At 48.1% G+C, this 19,569-nt stretch overlaps 1 protein-coding gene and 1 non-coding gene across 2 annotated transcripts; both read left to right on the forward strand.

Moving 5' to 3' along the window:
- The first annotated feature begins 900 nt into the window (after window positions 1-900).
- LOC127199732 (U6 spliceosomal RNA) lies at window positions 901-1,011 on the forward strand. The gene has a single exon (XR_007831996.1). It is a non-coding gene; the product is annotated as a U6 spliceosomal RNA (small nuclear RNA).
- A 460-nt stretch (window positions 1,012-1,471) lies between these two features.
- Window positions 1,472-18,278, forward strand: Ctss (cathepsin S). Its single transcript, XM_051157705.1, has 7 exons — window positions 1,472-1,619; window positions 5,711-5,833; window positions 8,499-8,639; window positions 9,802-10,032; window positions 11,179-11,344; window positions 15,070-15,172; window positions 18,105-18,278. The coding sequence occupies exons 1-7, from the start codon at window positions 1,494-1,496 to the stop codon at window positions 18,202-18,204; spliced, it is 990 nt and encodes a 329-aa protein (XP_051013662.1). The 5' UTR covers window positions 1,472-1,493; the 3' UTR covers window positions 18,205-18,278.
- Window positions 18,279-19,569: the final 1,291 nt, after the last annotated feature.

Raw genomic sequence — 19,569 nt, forward strand, 5'->3', positions numbered from 1 at the left:
TGTACCTGCCTTATTTTTTTATTTTTATTTATTTATTTATTTATTTATTTCTGGTTTTTTCGAGACAGGGTTTCTCTGTGTAGCCTTGGCCATCCTGGACTCACTTTGTAGACCAGGCTGGTCTCGAACTCACAGCGATGCGCCTGCCTCTGCCTCCCGAGTGCTGGGATTAAAGGCGTGCGCCACCACGCCCGGCTGCCTGCCTTATTTTTTTAAATCAAGTCTTACCTGATATAAGAAATGAGTGCAATCATATATATTAAGGAGGCACTATGTGCTGCTGCAATGCTTTACTGATTTAAATATTTAAATGCCCACCGAAGACAGAGGCGTTGCCTCACAGGGCTTACCATAAGAAAGGAGGAAGGGGTTTTTTCCTTGAGTAGATTTGTTGCAAAATCCCGGAATGTCTTTGATTTTAACTCTCTAAGTGTGTTTGTTGGGGTATTTTATTTTATGTCTATGGATGTTTTGCCAGTATGTATGTATGTATGTATGTATGTGCACCAAATGCATGCAGTGCCCGTGGAGACCAGAAGAGCGGGACAGCTCCCTCTGGACTAGAGCTGCAGAAGGTTTCCTGCTGTGCTGTGGGTGCTGGGATTCAAACTCAGGTCCTCTGGCAGAGCAGCCTCTTAAGCAACGAGCCTTTTCTTCAGCCCTGTTTGGAAAATTTCTGAAAATATTTTCTTTTTTATTTATTATTAATTTATGTATTTTGACAGAGTCTCCCTACATGTCCCTGGCTGTCCTGGAACTCACTGTGTTGACCAGGCTGGCCTGTGTACTCTCAGAGCTCCCCCTGCCTCTGCCGCCTGAGTTCTAGGATTAAAGGCACATGCCACTGCCAAGCCAAAGACCCCTTCTCAAAGTACTGAAAGTATTAAAATAGTATTTTTGGTACCAGCCTCAACAGCACATATACTAAAATTGGAACAATACAGAGAAGATTAGCATGGTTGGTCCCTGCGCAAGGATGACACGCAAACTTGCAAAGTGTTCCTTTTTTTAAAAAAAAGATTTATTTATTTATTTATTTATTTATTTATTTATTTATTTATTATGTATACATTGATTGCTCTGCCTGCTTGTACCTTTGCAGGCCAGAAGAGGGCATCAGATCACATTATAGATGGTTGTGAGCCACCATGTGGTTGCTGGGAATTGAACTCAGGACCTCTGGAAGAGCTTTTAACCTCTGAGCCATCTCTCCAGCCCCCATTTTTTTTTTTTTAATAAATAGTATTTTGGACATAATTCCTTCTTCGTCCTGAACACGCCAGGAGATACCTGTATTATTCTAACCTGGAATTGCAGCACTTGGGATTTGGAGTCAGGCAGGGTAGCCTGGGCTGTGAGGTAAGTTTCAGGATGGCCTGGGCTGCAGAGCGACCTGTCTTTATAAATAAAAACAAGCAAACAAAGGGGAGCTATATGGCCAAAGTGCACACAGCTAATGGCTACGCTTCCTCTGTTCCTTTCCCTTTCGCAGAATGAGGTGGCTGCTCTGGATGCCGCTGGTGTGCTCCCTGGCAACGGAGCAACTGCAGAGAGACCACACCCTGGACCACCAGTGGGAAGTCTGGAAGAAAACCCATGACAAACAATACCAAGACAAGGTAGATGGGGCTACCCCTCAAGCAGCGTGCTTTTCCACGGTGCCCTGATTTCCTCCACCCCCAAATGGGATTTGGACACGCAATGCTCTCTAGAAGTTCTGTGCACTCATTTCTGGCCTGACACTGCTGCGAGTTGTGTCGGTAATGACAGACAAGGAAAACCAGGAAAGCAAGGCAAGGATGACAGGGGCCTGGAAGGCAGCGGTGACACGTCTTTGGGGATGTGGTAGGAGGGAGCAGGGAAGGCCAACAAATGAGGGACATTAGAACAGCAGGCTGATAAAAGCAGGCCAACAGACAAAATGGGTGGAAGTCGGGGGGGGGGGGGGGGGGCCGGTCCTGAGCCAGGGATTGAGTACAGGACTCTGACGGGAGACCACATTAGGCACATTTGAGGAACAGAAAGAAAATCTCGGCTGTGGAGGCAGCTCAGTGGGTAAAGAGGAACTGAGTTCAGACCTCTAGAGCCCACGTAAGACAGAGCTCAGTAGCACGCCTCCTAACTTGTGCCAGAGACATAGCGTATGGGCCATCCAGCCTGGAGCATGCAGGGCCAAACAAGGGACCCCAGTTCACAATGTGGAAGATGAAGACCTGAGACCTCCACACAAATACTGTGGCATGCTAATACCAGCACTCACGCTAACACAGAGAGAGGGAGGGGGAGGGGGAGAGGAGAGTAAAAACAGACATTAAAAAAAAATTATGTGGCCGGGCCTGGTGGCGCACGCCTTTCATCCCAGCACTTGGGAGGCAGAGGCTGGTGGATCACTGTGAGTTCGAGGCCAGCCTGGTCTACAAAGCGAGCCCAGGACAGCCAAGGTTACACAGAGAAACTCTGTCTCAAAAAAAAAAAAAAAAAAAAAAAAAAGAAAGAAAGAAAGAAAGAAAAGAAAAAGAAAAAGAAAAAAGAAAAAAATTTTGTTTTAAGCAGAGCGCACACCTGTGATCCCAGCACTCAGGGAAACGGAGGCAGGTGGATCTCTGTGAGTTCCAGGCCACCTGGTCTACAAATCGAGTCCAGGACAACAAAGGCTATACAGAGAAACGCTGTCTTGAAAAAAAATTGTTGTTTTATTTATTTTTGTTTGTTTTGGTTTCGGGTTTTTTTGGGGGGGGGGGTGTTTTTGAGACAGTCTCTCTATATAGCTGGCTGTCCTAGAACTAACTCACTGTGTAGACCAGGCTGGCCTCGAACTCACAGAGACCCGTCTGCCCCTGCCTCCCAACTGCTGGGATTAAAGGCGTGTGCCACCACACCAGGTTTACATTTACGGTCTTGTTGGTTTATTTTCCATTTCTGTGAAGACAACTTGGGTGAGTTCTTGCCTTCCACCATGTAGGGTCCAGGTCACATGCTTGGCTGCAGGTGCCTTTGCCCACTGAGTCATCTCACCAGCCCTGTTTTTTTTTTTTTTAAAGATTTATTTATTATGTATACAGTATGATCAGATCACATTATAGATGGCTGTGAGCCACCATGTGGTTGCTGGGAATTGAACTCAGAACCTCTGGAAGAGCAGTCGGTGCTCTTAACCACTGAGCCATCTCTCCAGCCCACCAGCCCTGTTTTTAATTCTGTAGTCAATTATGAGCAGTTCTTTTGTGCCAGGTAAGGACTCAGTTTTCTGCTGCTACAGGTGGCTCACGATGCCCACACTGGTAGAGCAGTGAGGTTGTCCTTTTTCTCTGTGTTTTTGGCATTTTTGTCATACACGCCTGTTTGTTTCTGGGTTTCTTATCATGTCACAGGCTCGGCCTGTGTGCGCACCGGTCGCTGTGGGGCCTTTTGAGGTGCGGCACCGTGATGCCTCCACTTTCGTTTCTTTTGCTCAAGGCTTGTCGGAAGTTCCACGTAACTCTCGGGATTGTTTTTTCCGTGGTGGCGTGGTGGAGCTTTGACGGGATTACGTCCAGTGTCTCGATTTGGTTTGAACTGTTTGGCTGTTTCAGTGATCTAATCCTCCGATGCCTGGACACAAGCAGTGCAGCGCTCTAGGCTTCTTTTGCCACAGTGTTATAGTTTTTAGCACACAGCTGCATAGAATTGTCCTCTGACCCCTAAGCTTGTGCTATGAAAACACACACACACATACACAAACACACACACACTCATACACACGTGTACACATACATACACACACCTGCACATGTACACATATACACATATACATGCATGCACACACCTACATACACATGCGTGTGCACATGCACCCACATGCACGTGTGCACACACACTTGTACACACACACACACACACACACACACACACACACACACACACCACTAAATGCCGAAGATTAAACAAAACAAACACTTCTAACTTAAACACGTGTAGATGTCAAAAATTACATCTGTGAGTGTGTCTGTGGGTGGGTGTATGTGAGTGCAGGTGTCTGAGGAGGTGACGAGAGGGCACCCAATCCTCTGGAACTAGGGGTGCAGGTGTGTAGAGCCCCATCACCCCCACGTTGTGCTGGAACAGAGCATGCGCCAAGCACTTGAACTCTTAACCTCTGAGCTGTCTCTCCAGCTCCATAGACTCAACACCCCCTTCAAATACAGTATAGCAGCAGATTGAACAATCCAAAGGTGAATGGAACTGCGTGTGTACTTATGCATGTAGGGAGGTAAACTGTATAAAAATACTTCACTTTTTGTTGGTTTTATGAGACAGCGTACCACTGTGCATCTTTTGTGGATTATTCTATTTTTACTTTAAGCATATGGGCGCTTCGACTGCATGTATGGCTCTGCACCGTGTGCATGTGGTGCCCACGGAGGTCAGCAGAGGGCATCAGATCCCCTAGAACTGGAGTTACAGACGGTTGGGAGCCGCCGTGTGGGTGCTGGGAATTGAACCTGGGTCCTCTGGAAGAGCAACCAGTGCTCTTACCCACTGAGCCATCTCTCCAGCCCCTCACTCTGTATCTTAAGCTGGTCTAATACTCGCTGTGACCTCTCAGACATCCTCCTGCTTGTGCCCATTCAGCTCCCACCACTGAGGAGAGGTGAGCACCAGAGGGTGTTTGTGACCTTGGGGAGCCTGGGCCGGACCCTTCATGCTTTCCCACACAGTTCTCCTGACTAGGACAAATGAGTACCAGAAGAAAATGAAAATAAAACTCTTCAAATACCCAAGAGACAGAAATTAATAGTCAGCTGAGTTGATTTTCAGAAATGAGAAAGAATCTTATGAATATTTACAAAGTTAGGTGTGAGGGGCACACAAGAGCTGAAGGCAGGGGGATTGCTGTGGGTTTCAGGCCAGCCTGAGCTACAGTGTGAGTTACTAGGGCAGCTATGGCCACATAGCAAGACTATGTCTTGAAAGAAAGAAGCAAACAAAGAAAGAAAAGCAAAAGAAAAAAAATCTAGAAAGATTAGAGCTTGTTGCTTATAAAGAGACATGCATCAAACAAGCTTCCAAAGTTTGGACTTACAACTCCAAATTCCCAATATAGAAAAAAAGAAAAAGAGAGGAAATTAATTATGTGTGTTATATATTAATAAGTATCTAAAAATTAAGAGCAAAAATTTAAATTAAAATTAAAATATGATTTTAGCAGTTGTGTTGGACTTATTTGCTTATGTGCTTTTGGACATGCAGAGGACTCGGGCTTAGTTCCCAGCACTCACTTTGGGTGGCTTACAACCACTTGAAACTCCAGCTCTACAGCAGGCCCTCTTCTGGCCTCTGCATCCACACGTGCACGCACGTGTGCGCACATGCACACACACATGCACACACTCACACACACATGCACGTGCGCACACTCACACATGCACACGCACTCGCACACGCGTGCACACACATGCACACACAAACACACACTCACGCACACGCACGCTCACACATGCACACACACTCGCACACGCACACACACATGCACACACAGACACACACACTCACGCACACACACATGCACACACGCACACTCACACACACGCAGACTTGCACAATACACATGCGCACACTCGCACTCACACACCCACACACTCATACTCACACACACGAGGGCGGGAACACAGGGAAAGAATATTAAAATTAATGAAATAAACTCCCCTGCATTCATTTTCTTATGTCTCAGAATGAAGAACAAGCAAGACGTCTCATCTGGGAAAAAAATCTGAGGTTTGTGAAGCGTCACAATCTGGAATATTCTCTGGGGATGCATACATTTACAGTGGCCATGAACCATCTGGGAGACAAGGTAGGTAAACCACAAACATCCTTATTTCATGACTGGGCAAGTGTAATTCCTGAGGCAGTTTGAAGGTGAATGGGATGGCAGCGACACAACCGCAGGAGACTGTTGTGGTTAATTTAGGAGTGTGGGCTAGTAAATGCTGATTACTAATGGTTATTACGGTGATGTTTTCTAGCCCGCTATCAACCAATGAGAACACAGAGTTCTTCCTCTGGGCTCACGTGGCTCTTTTCTTACCCCACAGCAATTCCTCATCTTCCTCTGTCCTGTCTTCTTTTTTTCCCCAATATCCTCTCTGTCTTCAAAGCCCCCAAACCTCAGCCACGCCTAAAGCATTTGCCTACTCAGGTGTTGGTCAAACAGGAATAAGTTTTTGTTGTTGTTGTTTTGGGTTGGGTTGGGTTTTTTTGTTTTGTTTTGTTTTGTTTTTTGAGACAGGGTTTCTCTGTGTAGCCGTGGCTGGTCACTTTGTAGACCAGGCGGGCCTCGAAGTCACAGGAATCCACCTGCCTTTGCCTCCCGAGTGCTGGGATTAAAGGCGTGCGCCACCATGCCTGGCTAATTTTTAAAATAATAATAAAAAACATTTTTGAATGCCATATTCTGTAGGTCTCTGAGGTTTTTGAAGACCCTTATCTATCATTTATTTTTTATAATCTACAGACTCCTATCTATCTGATAACCCTAGGATGTATATTCCTGTGATAAATTAAACTAATATCTGACATGACCATGAGTTGATCAACTAACAATTAAAGAGTGGTCAGGGCCTCCTGCCTGGACTTCATGGTGTAAACAGGCTGATCCGGAATTCCAAGGTTGGCCTGTCTCGACTCCTTTGTGTTGGCATTAAAGGCATATGCAATAATCGCCCTGTTTAAATTTTTTTTTTTTTTGTTTCAAATCCAGTCAAAATCTTTTTTAAGATTTCATTGTTTTATGTCAAGCAGTAAAATATTTCCACTATAAGAGAAAAACAAAAAATTTTCAAGCAAAGAGGCAAAAACACTTTAAGTTTTGGGCCAGTTGCGCCATCTTAGGCTGCAGTGGTGGAGTCCTGTCTATTACTACTTGGAATTTAGTTGTTGTTAAAATGTATTTGGTGGACCCTTCCCAGAAAGACATAACAAACACCTCACAGTTGGAGAGTTTTAAACTCCAGCCACTGCCAACTCTATGGAGAAGGGCCCGGCTCCTTTCCCCCTTCCTATCTCTTGGCTTTCTACCTAATTTCTCCATGAACTTTCATGGATGAGGTGTGAAAAGTTGTGATCACCATTAAACACATTGTAACCAGGTTCATAACAACAACAGCTAAAACAAAGCCAGAAAAGATCCAAGCGCACTCTGCTGTGGCCTCTTTCATATGAAGCACAGTTTTAGGCTTAGCTCTACCTAAAAGGCTGCCCACCTCTCCCACCCGAGCTGTCACTGCCCAGTGAGAGTTGAGCCTGGAGGCACTAGCCAGGAACAGCGCTTGTGAAATGCATCTGGCCCATGGATGCACGCGTGTTAGGCTAGTGTGCATGTGAACTGTGCAAGGTTTGGGGAGGGAAAAAAAACCCACTATTGCTAAGGAACCCTTCTTCCTGTCTGACTTCCCTATAATTAAGAATTGGAAAATGGCTTGTGTTTCCCAGGCAGGTGTGGCGGGTTCAGCTAGAGGCAGTCAGAGCCATGTCCCCTTCTGCCTGCAGGAGGTTCTAAGCTTGGGTTACTGCTCTGGGAGCTATTCCCCCTGATAAACTATGAGAAAGGATGAATGTTTTAAGGGTGTGGATACATGGATTTAGTTGGGCACCAATATGTTGTGGTTAATTTAGAAGCATGGCCTAATAAATGTTTATTATTAGGCTAACTATTATTACGGCAGTATTCTCTAACCCTCAATCAATGAAAACACAGACATCTGTTATATTTAAATAAAACAAGGCTTTACCCAAGGCAGATATTACCTCCTAAGCCATCCTGCAATAACCCCCAGTCTCCATCCCATTTCTTCCGCTTCTAATAATTTCTATGTGGGCCACACATTTACAATTCTTAGGATTAGAGAAAGAAAGAAAAGAAAGAGAGCAAGGGAGGGAGGGAGAGAGAGGAGGGAAGGTAGGAAGGAAGGAGGGAAGGAAGGAAGGAAGGAAGGAGGGAAGGAAGGAAGGAGGAAAGGAAGGAAGGAAGGAAGGAGGGAAGGAAGGAAGGAAGGAGGGAAGGAAGGAGGGAGGGAAGAAAGGAAGGAGGGAAGGAAGGAGGGAGGGAAGGAAGGAAGGAAGGAGGGAGGGAAGGAAGGAAGAAGGGAAGGAAGGAGGGGAGGGGGAGAGGGAGGGAAGGAGGGAGGGGAGAGGGAAGGAAGGAGGAAGGGGAGAGGGGGGAGAGGGAGGGGGAGAGGGAGAGAAGGAGGGAGGGGAGGAGGGAGGGGAGAGGGGGAGAGAGAGGGAAGAAGGGAAGGGAGAGGGGGGAGATGGAGGAAAGGAGGGAGGGGGAGATGGAGTGAAGGAAAGGATGGAGAGAGGGAGGGAAGGAGGGAGGGAAGGAGGGAAGGGAGAGGGGGGAGAGGGAGAGAAGGAGGGAAGGAGGGAGGGGAGAGGGAGGGGAGAGGGAGGGAAGCAAGCTGGGAGGGGAGGAACAGGTGAAGGCTCTGAGTGCAGTGTGACATGTCCTTGCTTTGCAGACCAGTGAAGAAGTCCTGTGTTCCCTGCGGCTGCCCAGACAGTGGCAGAGAAACAGCACGTTCAAGGCAAACCCTAAGCAGAAACTGCCCGCTTCCCTGGACTGGCGAGAGAGGGGCTGTGTCACCGAAGTGAAGTACCAGGTGAGTGTCACTGGCTCGGAGTCACTGTCACCGGCCCAGCGTCACAGGCTGGCTCTGTCACCGCTGACCCAGCTCTCACTCCGGTCTCCTGCACGCTCTGGCGTGAATCTCACTGTTTTGTTATTCCCAGCTAAACCCTATGGCCTGTGGTGCCTTTTGCTTAGTTTTACTTATGTCTTCTTTTGGGCTCCATACATAGCCCAGGCTGGCCTCAAACCACAACATGGCCAAACTAAGTCCCCACCATACATTGTGTCTTAGCCTCTTCTCAAATATGTGATTTGCATGCTCAGCCTTTTTTTTTAAGTATGTATTTAATGTATATAAAATGCTCTATCTGCATGTAGCACTGCGGGCCAGAAGAGGTATCCGATCCCAGTATAGGCTCTGAGCCACCATGTGGTTGTCGAGAACTGAACTCAGGACCTCTGGAAGAGCAGCCAGCGCTCTTAACCTCTGAGCCATCTCGCCAGCCCCCAGGAACTGAATCTTTTTTTTTTTCAAGACAGGGTTTCTCTGTGTAGCCTTGGCTATCCTGGACTTGCTTTTGTAGACCAGGCTGGCCTCAAACTCACAGCGATCTACCTGCCTCTGCCTCCCGAGTGCTGGGATTAAAGGGGTGCGCCACCACCACCCGGCCAGGAACTAAATCTTAAAGGTGCATTTTATTCTGAGAGTTGGCGAGCTGAGAAGGCAGCAGATGAACACTCTAGGCAGTCAGCTGCCTGGGCTAAAGCGTTGACTCTGAACTGCAAATCATTTGCACTGTTTACAACATGTATGCGCAGGCACCTTTCTACCACAAGAGAGTTAATGCGTCCTTAGAACACCGACCATAGCCGGGCATCTGTGGGAAGATGGTTAGGGCTTTGCACACGTTCAGTGTGTCCTATTCGGAATGCCTGCCTGGGGGGCTGCAGAGGTGGCTCAGTGGTTAAGAGTGCCGCCTGCTCTCCCAAAGGTCCTGAGTTCAATTCCCAGCAACCACCATCTGTAATGTGATCTGATGCCTTCTTCTGGCATACAGGTGTATTTGCAGGCAGAGCACTGTATACATAGAGGAGGAAGAAGAGGAGGCGGAGTAGGAGGAGGAGGAGAAGGAGGAGAAAAATGCCTGCTGGGATCAGTGGGGACGTCCATTGAGGACTGCTCTCTGTTTCAGGGTTCCTGCGGTGCCTGCTGGGCTTTCAGCGCTGTGGGGGCCCTGGAAGGGCAGCTGAAGCTGAAAACGGGGAAGCTGGTGTCTCTTAGCGCTCAGAACCTGGTGGATTGCTCAACCAAGGAAAAGTACCAGAACAAAGGCTGCGAGGGCGGCTTCATGACAGAGGCTTTCCAGTACATCATAGATAATGGCGGTATCGCATCGGAGGCGGCCTATCCCTATAAAGCCGTGGTGCGTCACACTTGTCTGCTGGGACTTCGGTCCCTCCGCTGCCACACTGGCAACGCCAACCCCCCCATTCCCACTACCCCACCCCCCCTACCCCGACTCCCACCCCCAGCCCCCTACTCCCACTCCCCCACTCCCACCTGTTCCTCCTGCCTTACCTCCCAAAACGTTGGATTATAGAGTCTTAGCTGCCACAACCTAGGAAGAAAATATTTTCAAAGGAGCAAGTGGCACCCATATTTAAATATCGGCCTAAAGGAACCATCATAAGAAGCCTTTTGTGGATCTGATATTTAGCTTTTTAGTCCTGCAGCCCTCAGTGCTCAATTATATTTTCAGGTCATCAGCTAGCTCATTCTCCTAAAAGGCTCAGTAATGGTGTCCTCTTTGCCACAGGTTGGTTTTTTTGTTTTGTTTTGTTTGTTTGTTTTGTTTCTTTACAAATTCTGTTGAGTAATGTAAGGGGGGGGAAGGAGGGCAGATAAAATTATCACTCAAGGGCTGGCAAGATGGCTCATTAGTTAAAGGCACTTGTAGCCCAGCTTGATGACGTGAGTTTGATCACTGATCCCGGGGAGAGAGCCTGGTCTTGTAAGCCATCCTGTGACCTCCACACGCATACGAATAAATGCAGTAAAATCACATTTTCAATAGCCATCACTCCAAAGCTTCCTACCTTAAGCTAGCTGTATTGCTTTGGTGTTTTTCTTTCACCAGGGAGAAACAGTTATTCAGCAAACATCTGCAACCTTTTGGCTCTTTGTTTTATTTTTTTGCTTCTGAGACGCAGTCTCACTGAATAACTCTGGCTGGCCTGGAACTCAGGCTGTAGATCAGACTGGCCTTGAGCTTTCTGAGAGGGGCCTCCCAGAGTGCAGCCTCTTGGGTTTTGTTTGCTTTGAGTGCTGTCTCACAGCTGCAGCTGGCCCAGGGCTTGGATTATAAACCTGTGCCACCACGCCCAGCTTGGGGCAGCGTTTAAACAAACAAACAAACAAACAGAAAGCCCCAAAACAAACAAGAATGACATTGGGGGCAGAGGGAAAGAGGATTGGGGTGGGAGGCGGGTGAAGGGGGGCAGAACTGAGGCAAGGGAGTCATATTTGAAATCCAGGAAATTGAAGTAGACTTTATGCTTGTTTTTTGTAGGATGAGAAGTGTCACTATGACGCAAAAGACCGTGCTGCCACCTGTTCAAGGTATATCGAGCTCCCCTCCGGCAGCGAGGACGCCCTGAAAGAAGCCGTGGCCACGAAAGGACCTGTGTCGGTGGCCATCGATGCCAGCCATCCGTCCTTCTTCCTCTACAAAAGTGGTAAAAAAAAAAAAATGGAGGTGCCAGCCTTATTTGCCGCCCTTGATGGAGGCTGAGTATGCGGCACCTCACTCCAACTGGTGAATCCTACTGGTTAAGACTCATTAACTACACTAGTTTCATCAACACAGTAACCCCAACTTGCTTATGAATACCCCCATGGCAAAGCTAAAAGGGCCTTGGAGCTGGAGAGTTGGCTCAGTGGTTAAGAGCACTTATTGTTCCAGAGGACCCAGGTTCGATTCCCAGCTCCCACACAGAGGCTCACCACCTCCTCTAGTACCAGGCAGGCTGGTGGTGCACTTCCATGCACATAAAATAATAAAAATAAATCTAAAACCAAAATTAAAGGGGGAAAAAAAGGTAAACCCGCCTGTCTCTCAGGCTGACAGTGGAGGAGCTTGGATTAAAACCTATGCGGCTGAAAACCATGTTCCAGGCTCCATAATCCATATAGGAAACAGGAGTTGCTGCTGGTTGTGGTAGGTGTGTGTGTGATCCTAGCATTCGGGAGGCAGTGGGATGAGAAGGTTGACGCCAGCTGGGGCTATACAATGAGACTAGACTCAAAAAGCCAAAAATAAAATAAATAAAAGGAAAAAAAATCATTTTAAAAAATCTACCAAGAGGGCCGGGCGTGGTGGCGCACGCCTTTAATCCTAGCACTCGGGAGGTGGAGGCAGGTGGATCGCTCTGAGTTCGAGGCCAGTCTGGTCTACAAGGTGAGTCCAGGATAGCCAAGGCTACATAGAGAAACCCAGTCTCCACAAACCAATAAAATAAAATAAAATCCACCAAGAGTGCGTTATATAAACCAAAAGCCAAGAAAATAATTCAACTTATAACTAGGGTAGGGGGCCTAATAATAAATGTATCCAGAGGGCTGGAGAGATGGCTCAGAGGTTAAAAAGCACTGACTGCTCTTCCAGAGGTCCTGAGTTCAATTCCCAGCAACCACATAGTGGCTCACAACCATCTATAATGTGATCTGATGCCCTCTTCTGGCCTGCAGAAGTACATGCAGGCAGAGGGCTGTATAATAAATAAATAAATAAATAAATAAACAAACAAATAAATAAATAAATAAAATTAAAAAAAAAAAATAAATGTATCCAGAGAGCCGAAGAGCGCTGTAGAGACTCAAAGGGAAACCCGCGGAGTGGACAGCCTTATCCCCATCCTCGATTTAAAGAGTGAAGAGTCAAATATCAATTTGATTGTCCACAACACTAGACAGGATAATCCTAAAACGTGTGTGGAAGCATGGAAACCCCCAACAGCCAAAGCCATTTTAACAAAAGGAACAAAGTGAGAGCCCTCGTCACAATTTCTAACCTCAGAGTACATCCCTGAGTCACAGCAGCCAAACAGCATGGTGTCAGCATAAAGACAGACCACAGGCCAACAAAACAGAGTGATAAGACTGTCTCAAAACACAGCCAGGCTTGTTGGCAAATGTTTGTAATTCTAGCACTTGGGAGGCAGAGGCAGGAGGACGCCCTCAAGTTTTAAGCCCTCTTGGCTGTCCTTGTTAGGTGTCTATTGTTGTGTTAAAACACCAACCAAAAATTATCTGAGAGGGAATGTGTGTCTGGTTTACAGCTTACAATCCATCACTCAGGGCAGCCAAGGCAGGAACTGAGGCTGAGACCTGAGAGAATGTCGCTTACCGGTTGCCTCCCTCCCTCCCCGTGGCTCCCTCCCTCCCCCTGGCTCCCTCCCTCCCTCACTGTGGCTGGCTCCCTCCCTCCCCATGGCTTCCTCCCTCTCCATGGCTCCCTCCCTCCCTCACTGTGGCTGGATCCCTCCCTCCCCATGGCTTCCTCCCTCTCCATGGCTCCCTCCCTCCCCGTGGCTCCCTCCCTCCCCCTAGCTCCCTCCCTCCCTCATTGTGGCTGGCTCCCTCCCTCCCCGTGGCTCCCTCCCTCTCCCTGGCTCCCTCCCTCCCCCTGGCTCCCTCCCTCCCTCACTGTGGCTGGCTCCCTCCCTCCCCATGGCTTCCTCCCTCTCCATGGCTTCCTCCCTCCCCGTGGCTTGCTCCCTCCCCATGGCTCCCTCAGTTTGCCTTCTTTTCCACCTGCCCAGGGGTGGTACCAACCCCAGTAGGCTGGGCCTTCCCACATCAATCATTACCCAGAAAGTGGCTTTTACAGACCTGCTTACAGGCCAATCTGATGGAGACACTTTCTCAATTGAGGTTACTTTTCCTATATAATCTAGCTGGTGCCAAGTCAACAAAGATGCTTACAGGACGCTGACTATATGGCGAGTGAGTTCCAGACCAGCCAGGGCTGCATAACAGGACCATGTCTCAAACAAACATAAAAATAAAAGATAACCAAATGCTGGTGACATGGAGACCTTTGCATACCTATTGTAAGGACATCAATTAGTACAATGTTTAAGGAAAATGGTATAGAAATCCCCCGCCAAGGGAAAAAAAAAAAGCCCTACCATTTGATCCAACAATTCCACCACCAGAAATATATCCCAAAGAAATTAAATCAATATACTGAAAAGCCACTTCTCAAGCTCATAGCAGTACAATTTTCAACAACCTAAGTGACCTGCAGCTGAGGAGTGGATAAAGAAAAGACAGCAAACATACAATGTGGAATACTTTTTGGCTATTAAAAAAAAAAAAAAAAAAAAAAAAGAATGCAGGAGGGCTAGAGAGATGGCTCAGAGGTTAAGAGCACTGACTGCTCTTCCAGAGGTCCTGAGTTCAATTCCCAGCACCCATATGGTGGCTCACAGCCATCTGTAATGCGATCTGGCGCCCTCTTCTGGCCTGCTGGGGCACATACACATATTATTTACATACTAAAGAAATCTTTTTTTAAAATGCAGGCATGGGGACGTGGCTCAGGTAGTAGCATGCTTGCCCGGCATACCTGAAGCCCTGGGTTCAATCCCCAGCACACACATGTTGAGCATGGTGGTGGGAGCCTGTCATCTCAACTCGTGGGGCGTGGAGGCAGGAGGATCAGAAGTGCAGGCTCATCTTTGACTATGCATCAAGTCTGAGGCACCCGAAGGTGGGCAGTGTGAGACCCTGGCCCGCAAAGGCTTAAAGGACGGCACTTCACACTTCTTTAAAGGTTGACACTCAGAACTCTATACGCCATCAAGCAAAGCTCCGTAGCACAGCCCCTGAGTGCCCACTAAACGCAGAACTCTGGCTTGTGTGCAGTAGAAAAGCTATGACATGCGCTGAGGAGCACTTAATTTAGGAAAGGCTCCAAGTTGGGCTGGAGAGATGGCTCAGCGGTTAAGAGCACCGACTGCTTTTCCAGAGGATCCAGGTTCAATTCCCAGCAACCACATGGCAGCTCACAATTGTCTGTCAAGTTCCGGGGGTTCCGATACCCTCATACATGTAGGCAAAACATCAATGTACATAAAATACGAATAAATAAATTAAACAAAGAAAGAAAAGGCTCAAAGTGGACAAAACAATTTATGAACTTACACAAAGAAACACAACTGATTGTACATAAATTAAGAGAGTTAGAAAAATGTGGTGAATGGCCATTTTCTGCTGGAACTGTGTGTCAGTCTCAAGCTTGTCAGGGGAACTGACAGATAGTATTGATGTCAAACAATTATCTAAATCACCTTGACACAACTCCAAGATCCCTAATGAAATGTAGGTCGAATATCCAAGTGTGTTCTGTTACGCGGCAGCGCTCAGCTCTCTCCCAGCGGCTGTGTTTTATTCTCAGGTGTCTACAACGACTCCGCCTGCACTCAGGTCGTGAATCACGGGGTCCTGGTGGTCGGCTACGGGAGCCTTGATGGGAAGGACTACTGGCTTGTGAAAAACAGGTAATACACGCATCCGCACACCCACATCGCCGTCGGCTTCACTGTCGGGACCGGAGGGCACGTCATCAGCAAATGTGCTCTTGCTGTCAGGATGCTGGTCCCCACAGCAACAAGGGTGAGCACGGGAAACGAGGCCCCGTGGGACATTACTCCCCGCCCCACTGAGGTGGTTTGAATGAGACCGGCCCTCCTAGGCCCACGTATTTGAATGCTTAGTCATCGGGGAGTGGCACCGTTTGAGAAGGACTAAGATGATTAGGAGGTGTGGCCCAGTCCGTGCCCCGCCCCTCCCTCCCCCAACCCTCTGCGGAGCAAGATGGAGCTCTCAGCCGCTGTTCCAGCCCCACGCTTGCTTCTGGGAGGATCAGCCCTCCGAAACTGTAAGCCAGCCCTCGACCAAAGCTGTCTTTTCTAAGAGTTGCTGTGGTTATGATGTCCCTTCACAGCAATGGGACAGTGGCTGAGACACTAAGCCATCTCTGTTCTCACGGTTTGTCTTCTATAATAATTTTCTTATTTCTCTAGCACTGATGTTTTGAGATGGGGTCTTATTTACTCCTGGCTGGCCCAGAGCTCCCTCCGCGGTCCAGGCTGGCCTTGAGCGTCCAGCCGTCCTTTCTCTCTGGTTCCCGAGGGCTGGAATCGCAGACGTACACTGCCACTCTCAGCTTGGCTTTCCTCACCCTTCCTTGTCAGCCCCTGCTCTGTAGAATACCCACTGCTCTCAGCTTCCTTCAGCAGTGTGGGCCTACGCGCAGGCCCTTGTGTGCGCGCGTGCGAGCCCCTAAGCTCCGCCTCTGAACTGCATCCTTTCAGAGCCTCTTAGGAACACTGTTCCAACTCCTGACCCCTGAATGTGGTGGTCCCTGCTGCCCCGCGGACCCACAGCATTACTTCTGCCTCGGTCTACGTCCTTCCACTCAGGATTTTACCACAGCCTGTGAGCTGGAGGCTTTCTGATCTCTTCCACTCCCTGGAGCGATGGCCCAGAACTTCACACTCACCTGGCCCCAGTCACTCTGGCAGTTTACTTTCTCCAAACCCAGTATGGCCAAAGAATTCCATTCTCTCTCCACCACACTGCTCCCTCCAGAACTTCCCATGTCAGCAAAGCATATCACATAACACTGTTGCCCAAAAGATACTGGGGAGTCATCCTAGACTTCTCCGGGGCCAATTGAGCAAAATTTGCCTCAAGTTTTCCTGGAGCCTGCCTCTTTTCTAAGTCTTTTTTTTTGGGGGGGGGGGCTTTTTGAGACAGGGTCTCTCTGTGTAGTCTTGACTGTCCTGGACTCACTTTGTAGTCCAGGCTGGCCTCAAACCCACAGCGATCCGCCTGCCTCTGCCTCCCAAGTGCTGGAATTAAAGGCATGAGCCACCAAGCCTGGCTTTTTCTAAGTCTTCTGTTCCTAGTTCTGCCAGCTCTTGTGTGGACCACTGCTCTTGCCTGAGAATGGATACTCTTTACTCTTTAATTTAGTTTTTTATTTGTATCACTGTGCATGCACCAGTGCATAGTATGTGGGTGTAAGTATGTATCTGGATTCTGGGGCTTGGGCCCAGGCCACAGGCTTCATGGCTTTCACCTACTGTCTCAGTCCCTTCTCAGTTGCTGTGATGAAACACCATGACCAAGGAAAGTTATAGAAGAAACGTTTTATTTGGCGCTTATGGTTCCTGTGGGACAAGAGTCCATTACCATCAGGACAGGGAAGCGTGGCAGTGGGCATCAGGCACAGCTGGAGGCACAGCTGCAGGCACAGCTGGAGGCACACCTGGAGGAACAGTTGCAGACACAGCTGCAGGCAAAGCTGAGAGTTCACACCTGGGACGGCAATGAGTGCACACTCAAAACGGCACACGTCTTTCACCTCTCAAAACCTGTCCTCAGTGACACACTTCCTCCAGCAAGGCCCCATCAACTGGGGACCACATATTCAAATGCCAGCAAATATTGGGGGGACACATGTCTCCTTCAAACCACCACGCCAGCTGGCCCATCTTGCCAGCCCCATCCTTTTTTCTCTTGAACCTATCTTTCATGCTGCCTAACTTGCGACTGAGTAGAGCAAGTTTGGCCTCTAGCTGTTTGGCTTTGGATCAGTCACTGTGTGGTTCCTAAGAAAGGCGCCAAGTGGTCTATTTTTCTCTGTCAGCCTTGCCAGCCTCCTGGCGTTTGGTTTACACTTTTCCCCCTAGCTGGAGTTAAACTATAACACAATTATACAGTTACAGACTGTGTGCACACAGTGGTATCTGATTAGCTACCTTTCCTTGTGTTTGGTTTATCGATCTTTCAGAAGTCTGGTGGCACATTCTTATAGTTCCAGCTCTCAGAAGTAGAGGCGGGAGGATCCGGTGTTCAAAGTCACCCCTACCTACACACCATGTTCCAGGCCCGGGCTACATGTGACCTCTTTTCATGTCTCTCATTGATAAAATAAAATATAGACTAAAATCCAGGCATGGTGGCGCACGCCTTTAATCCCAGCACTCAGGAGGCAGAGGCAGGTAGATCGCTGTGAGATTGAGGCCAGCCTGGTCTACAAAGTGAGTCCAGGACAGCCAGGGCTACACAGAGAGACCCTGTCTCAAAAAACAAACAAAACAAAACAAAAAAAGTATAAATGTAGGGCTGGAGAGAAGGTTCAGTGCTTAAGAACACTGGCTGTTGCTCCAAGGGACCTGAATTTAGTTCCCAGCACCCACATGGCAGCTCACAACTGTCTGTAGCTGCAGTTCCAGGGGATCTGGCACCGTCACATAAGACATACACTACATGCAGGCAAAACTCCAATGCAGATATAATTAGTTAATTGGTTGATTGATTAAATATACATATATAAATGATTTACAGGAAAGCACAGGTATAAAAATATTGATAATATAGCTGTACTGTATTTGTAATTGTGTGTTCTTCCCCTTTTTACAGCTGGGGCCTTCACTTTGGTGAGGAAGGGTACATTCGGATGTCGAGAAATAATAACAACCACTGTGGGATTGCTAGCTACTGCTCTTACCCAGAAATCTGAAGACTCTCTTCTTTTTCTGACAAGTCACAAAGGTGGAATACACTCTTAATTTTGCCTCCTCTATCCAGAGGAGACTGTGTCACGGCCAATGCGGAGTTACTGTACTAACTAGATTAGCGGCTGTTCACTTTATAACTTCCCCTCTCCCTGAGAAGTCTACGGACAAGAATGCCCTGTAGGCGGGACTCGTCTGGCAGAGTCTGTCCCCATGCCACTCATGGTTTTCTTCACGTATCTTACACCCTGCGGTCTAATGTGCCCCAGTAACCGTCTGTAACATCATAGCCCCAAGTTGATTATTAATAAATCTGTCGTTTCAAATCTCTATCACTGTCGCATATGATTTTTTTTCAAGTTGTCCTTAGGTAACCTTTACCATGAGCTGTAGCCACTGTGATGAAGAAAACATTGTTATAAAAAGGAACAAGCACTGGTGACCCCCGCCTGTAATCCCAGCACTGGGGGGGGGGGGGCCAGGGTGCAGAGGCAGGAGGATCTCTATGGGTTCCAGGCCAGCCTGGTCTACAGAGCGAGTTCCAGGACAGCCAGAGCTGTTACATGGAGAAACCCAGCCCCTAAAAACCAAAATCAAACCAAACCAAGCCACAACAACAACAAAAACAATACTTAATACCAGAAAAAGAGGCAGGGAATGTGAGTGTGGGGAGCGGAGGGGTAGAGAGAGTACAGGAGGGTAATTCTGTCTCTCTCTCAAGGTTTTTTTTTTTTGGTTTTCCGAGGCAGGGTTTCTCTGTGTAGCCTTGGCCATCCTGGACTCACTCTGTAGACCAGGCTGGCCTCGAACTCACAGCGATCCGCCTGCCTCTGCCTCCCGAGTGCTGGGATTAAAGGCGTGTGCCACCACGCCCAGCTCTCTCTCAGGGTTTTATAGAAGCAACGTAATGCTATGACAGTGTGTTTGAAAATTCTTGAGAATTTATAATGTGAGAAAAATACACAGCAAAACATTAGAGCAAGATTTCCACCGGCTTTGTTAGTCTAACTGAATTGTGAGGGGTCTCTGGAGCCCCCAGGTTCCGTTAGCCCTCGGGCAGCTTTCTTCCCTCTGGAATCGCACTTTTTTTCTTAACATTTATCTACTTGTTTGCCTGTGTGGGCTTGTGTGCTAGGATGCACGTGTGGAAGGCAGAGAACAATCTGCGAACTGGTTCTCTCGTCAGCCTCGCCGTGCTTGGCGAGGAACGCCTTTACCAGCTGAGCCGTTTACGTAACCTGGGAGCCATGTTTTCAAAACACCTGTGTCAAGTAGTGCTGGTGGCTCCTGGGCAGCCTGCTGAAGGACTGGCAGTTTGGCAACATCTTGACTCAGCTACCACCCACAAACTTGAAGGCCAGTACTGAAAG

Source organism: Acomys russatus, chromosome 15 (assembly GCF_903995435.1).
Source record: "Acomys russatus chromosome 15, mAcoRus1.1, whole genome shotgun sequence".
NCBI classification, from domain to species: domain Eukaryota; kingdom Metazoa; phylum Chordata; class Mammalia; order Rodentia; family Muridae; genus Acomys; species Acomys russatus.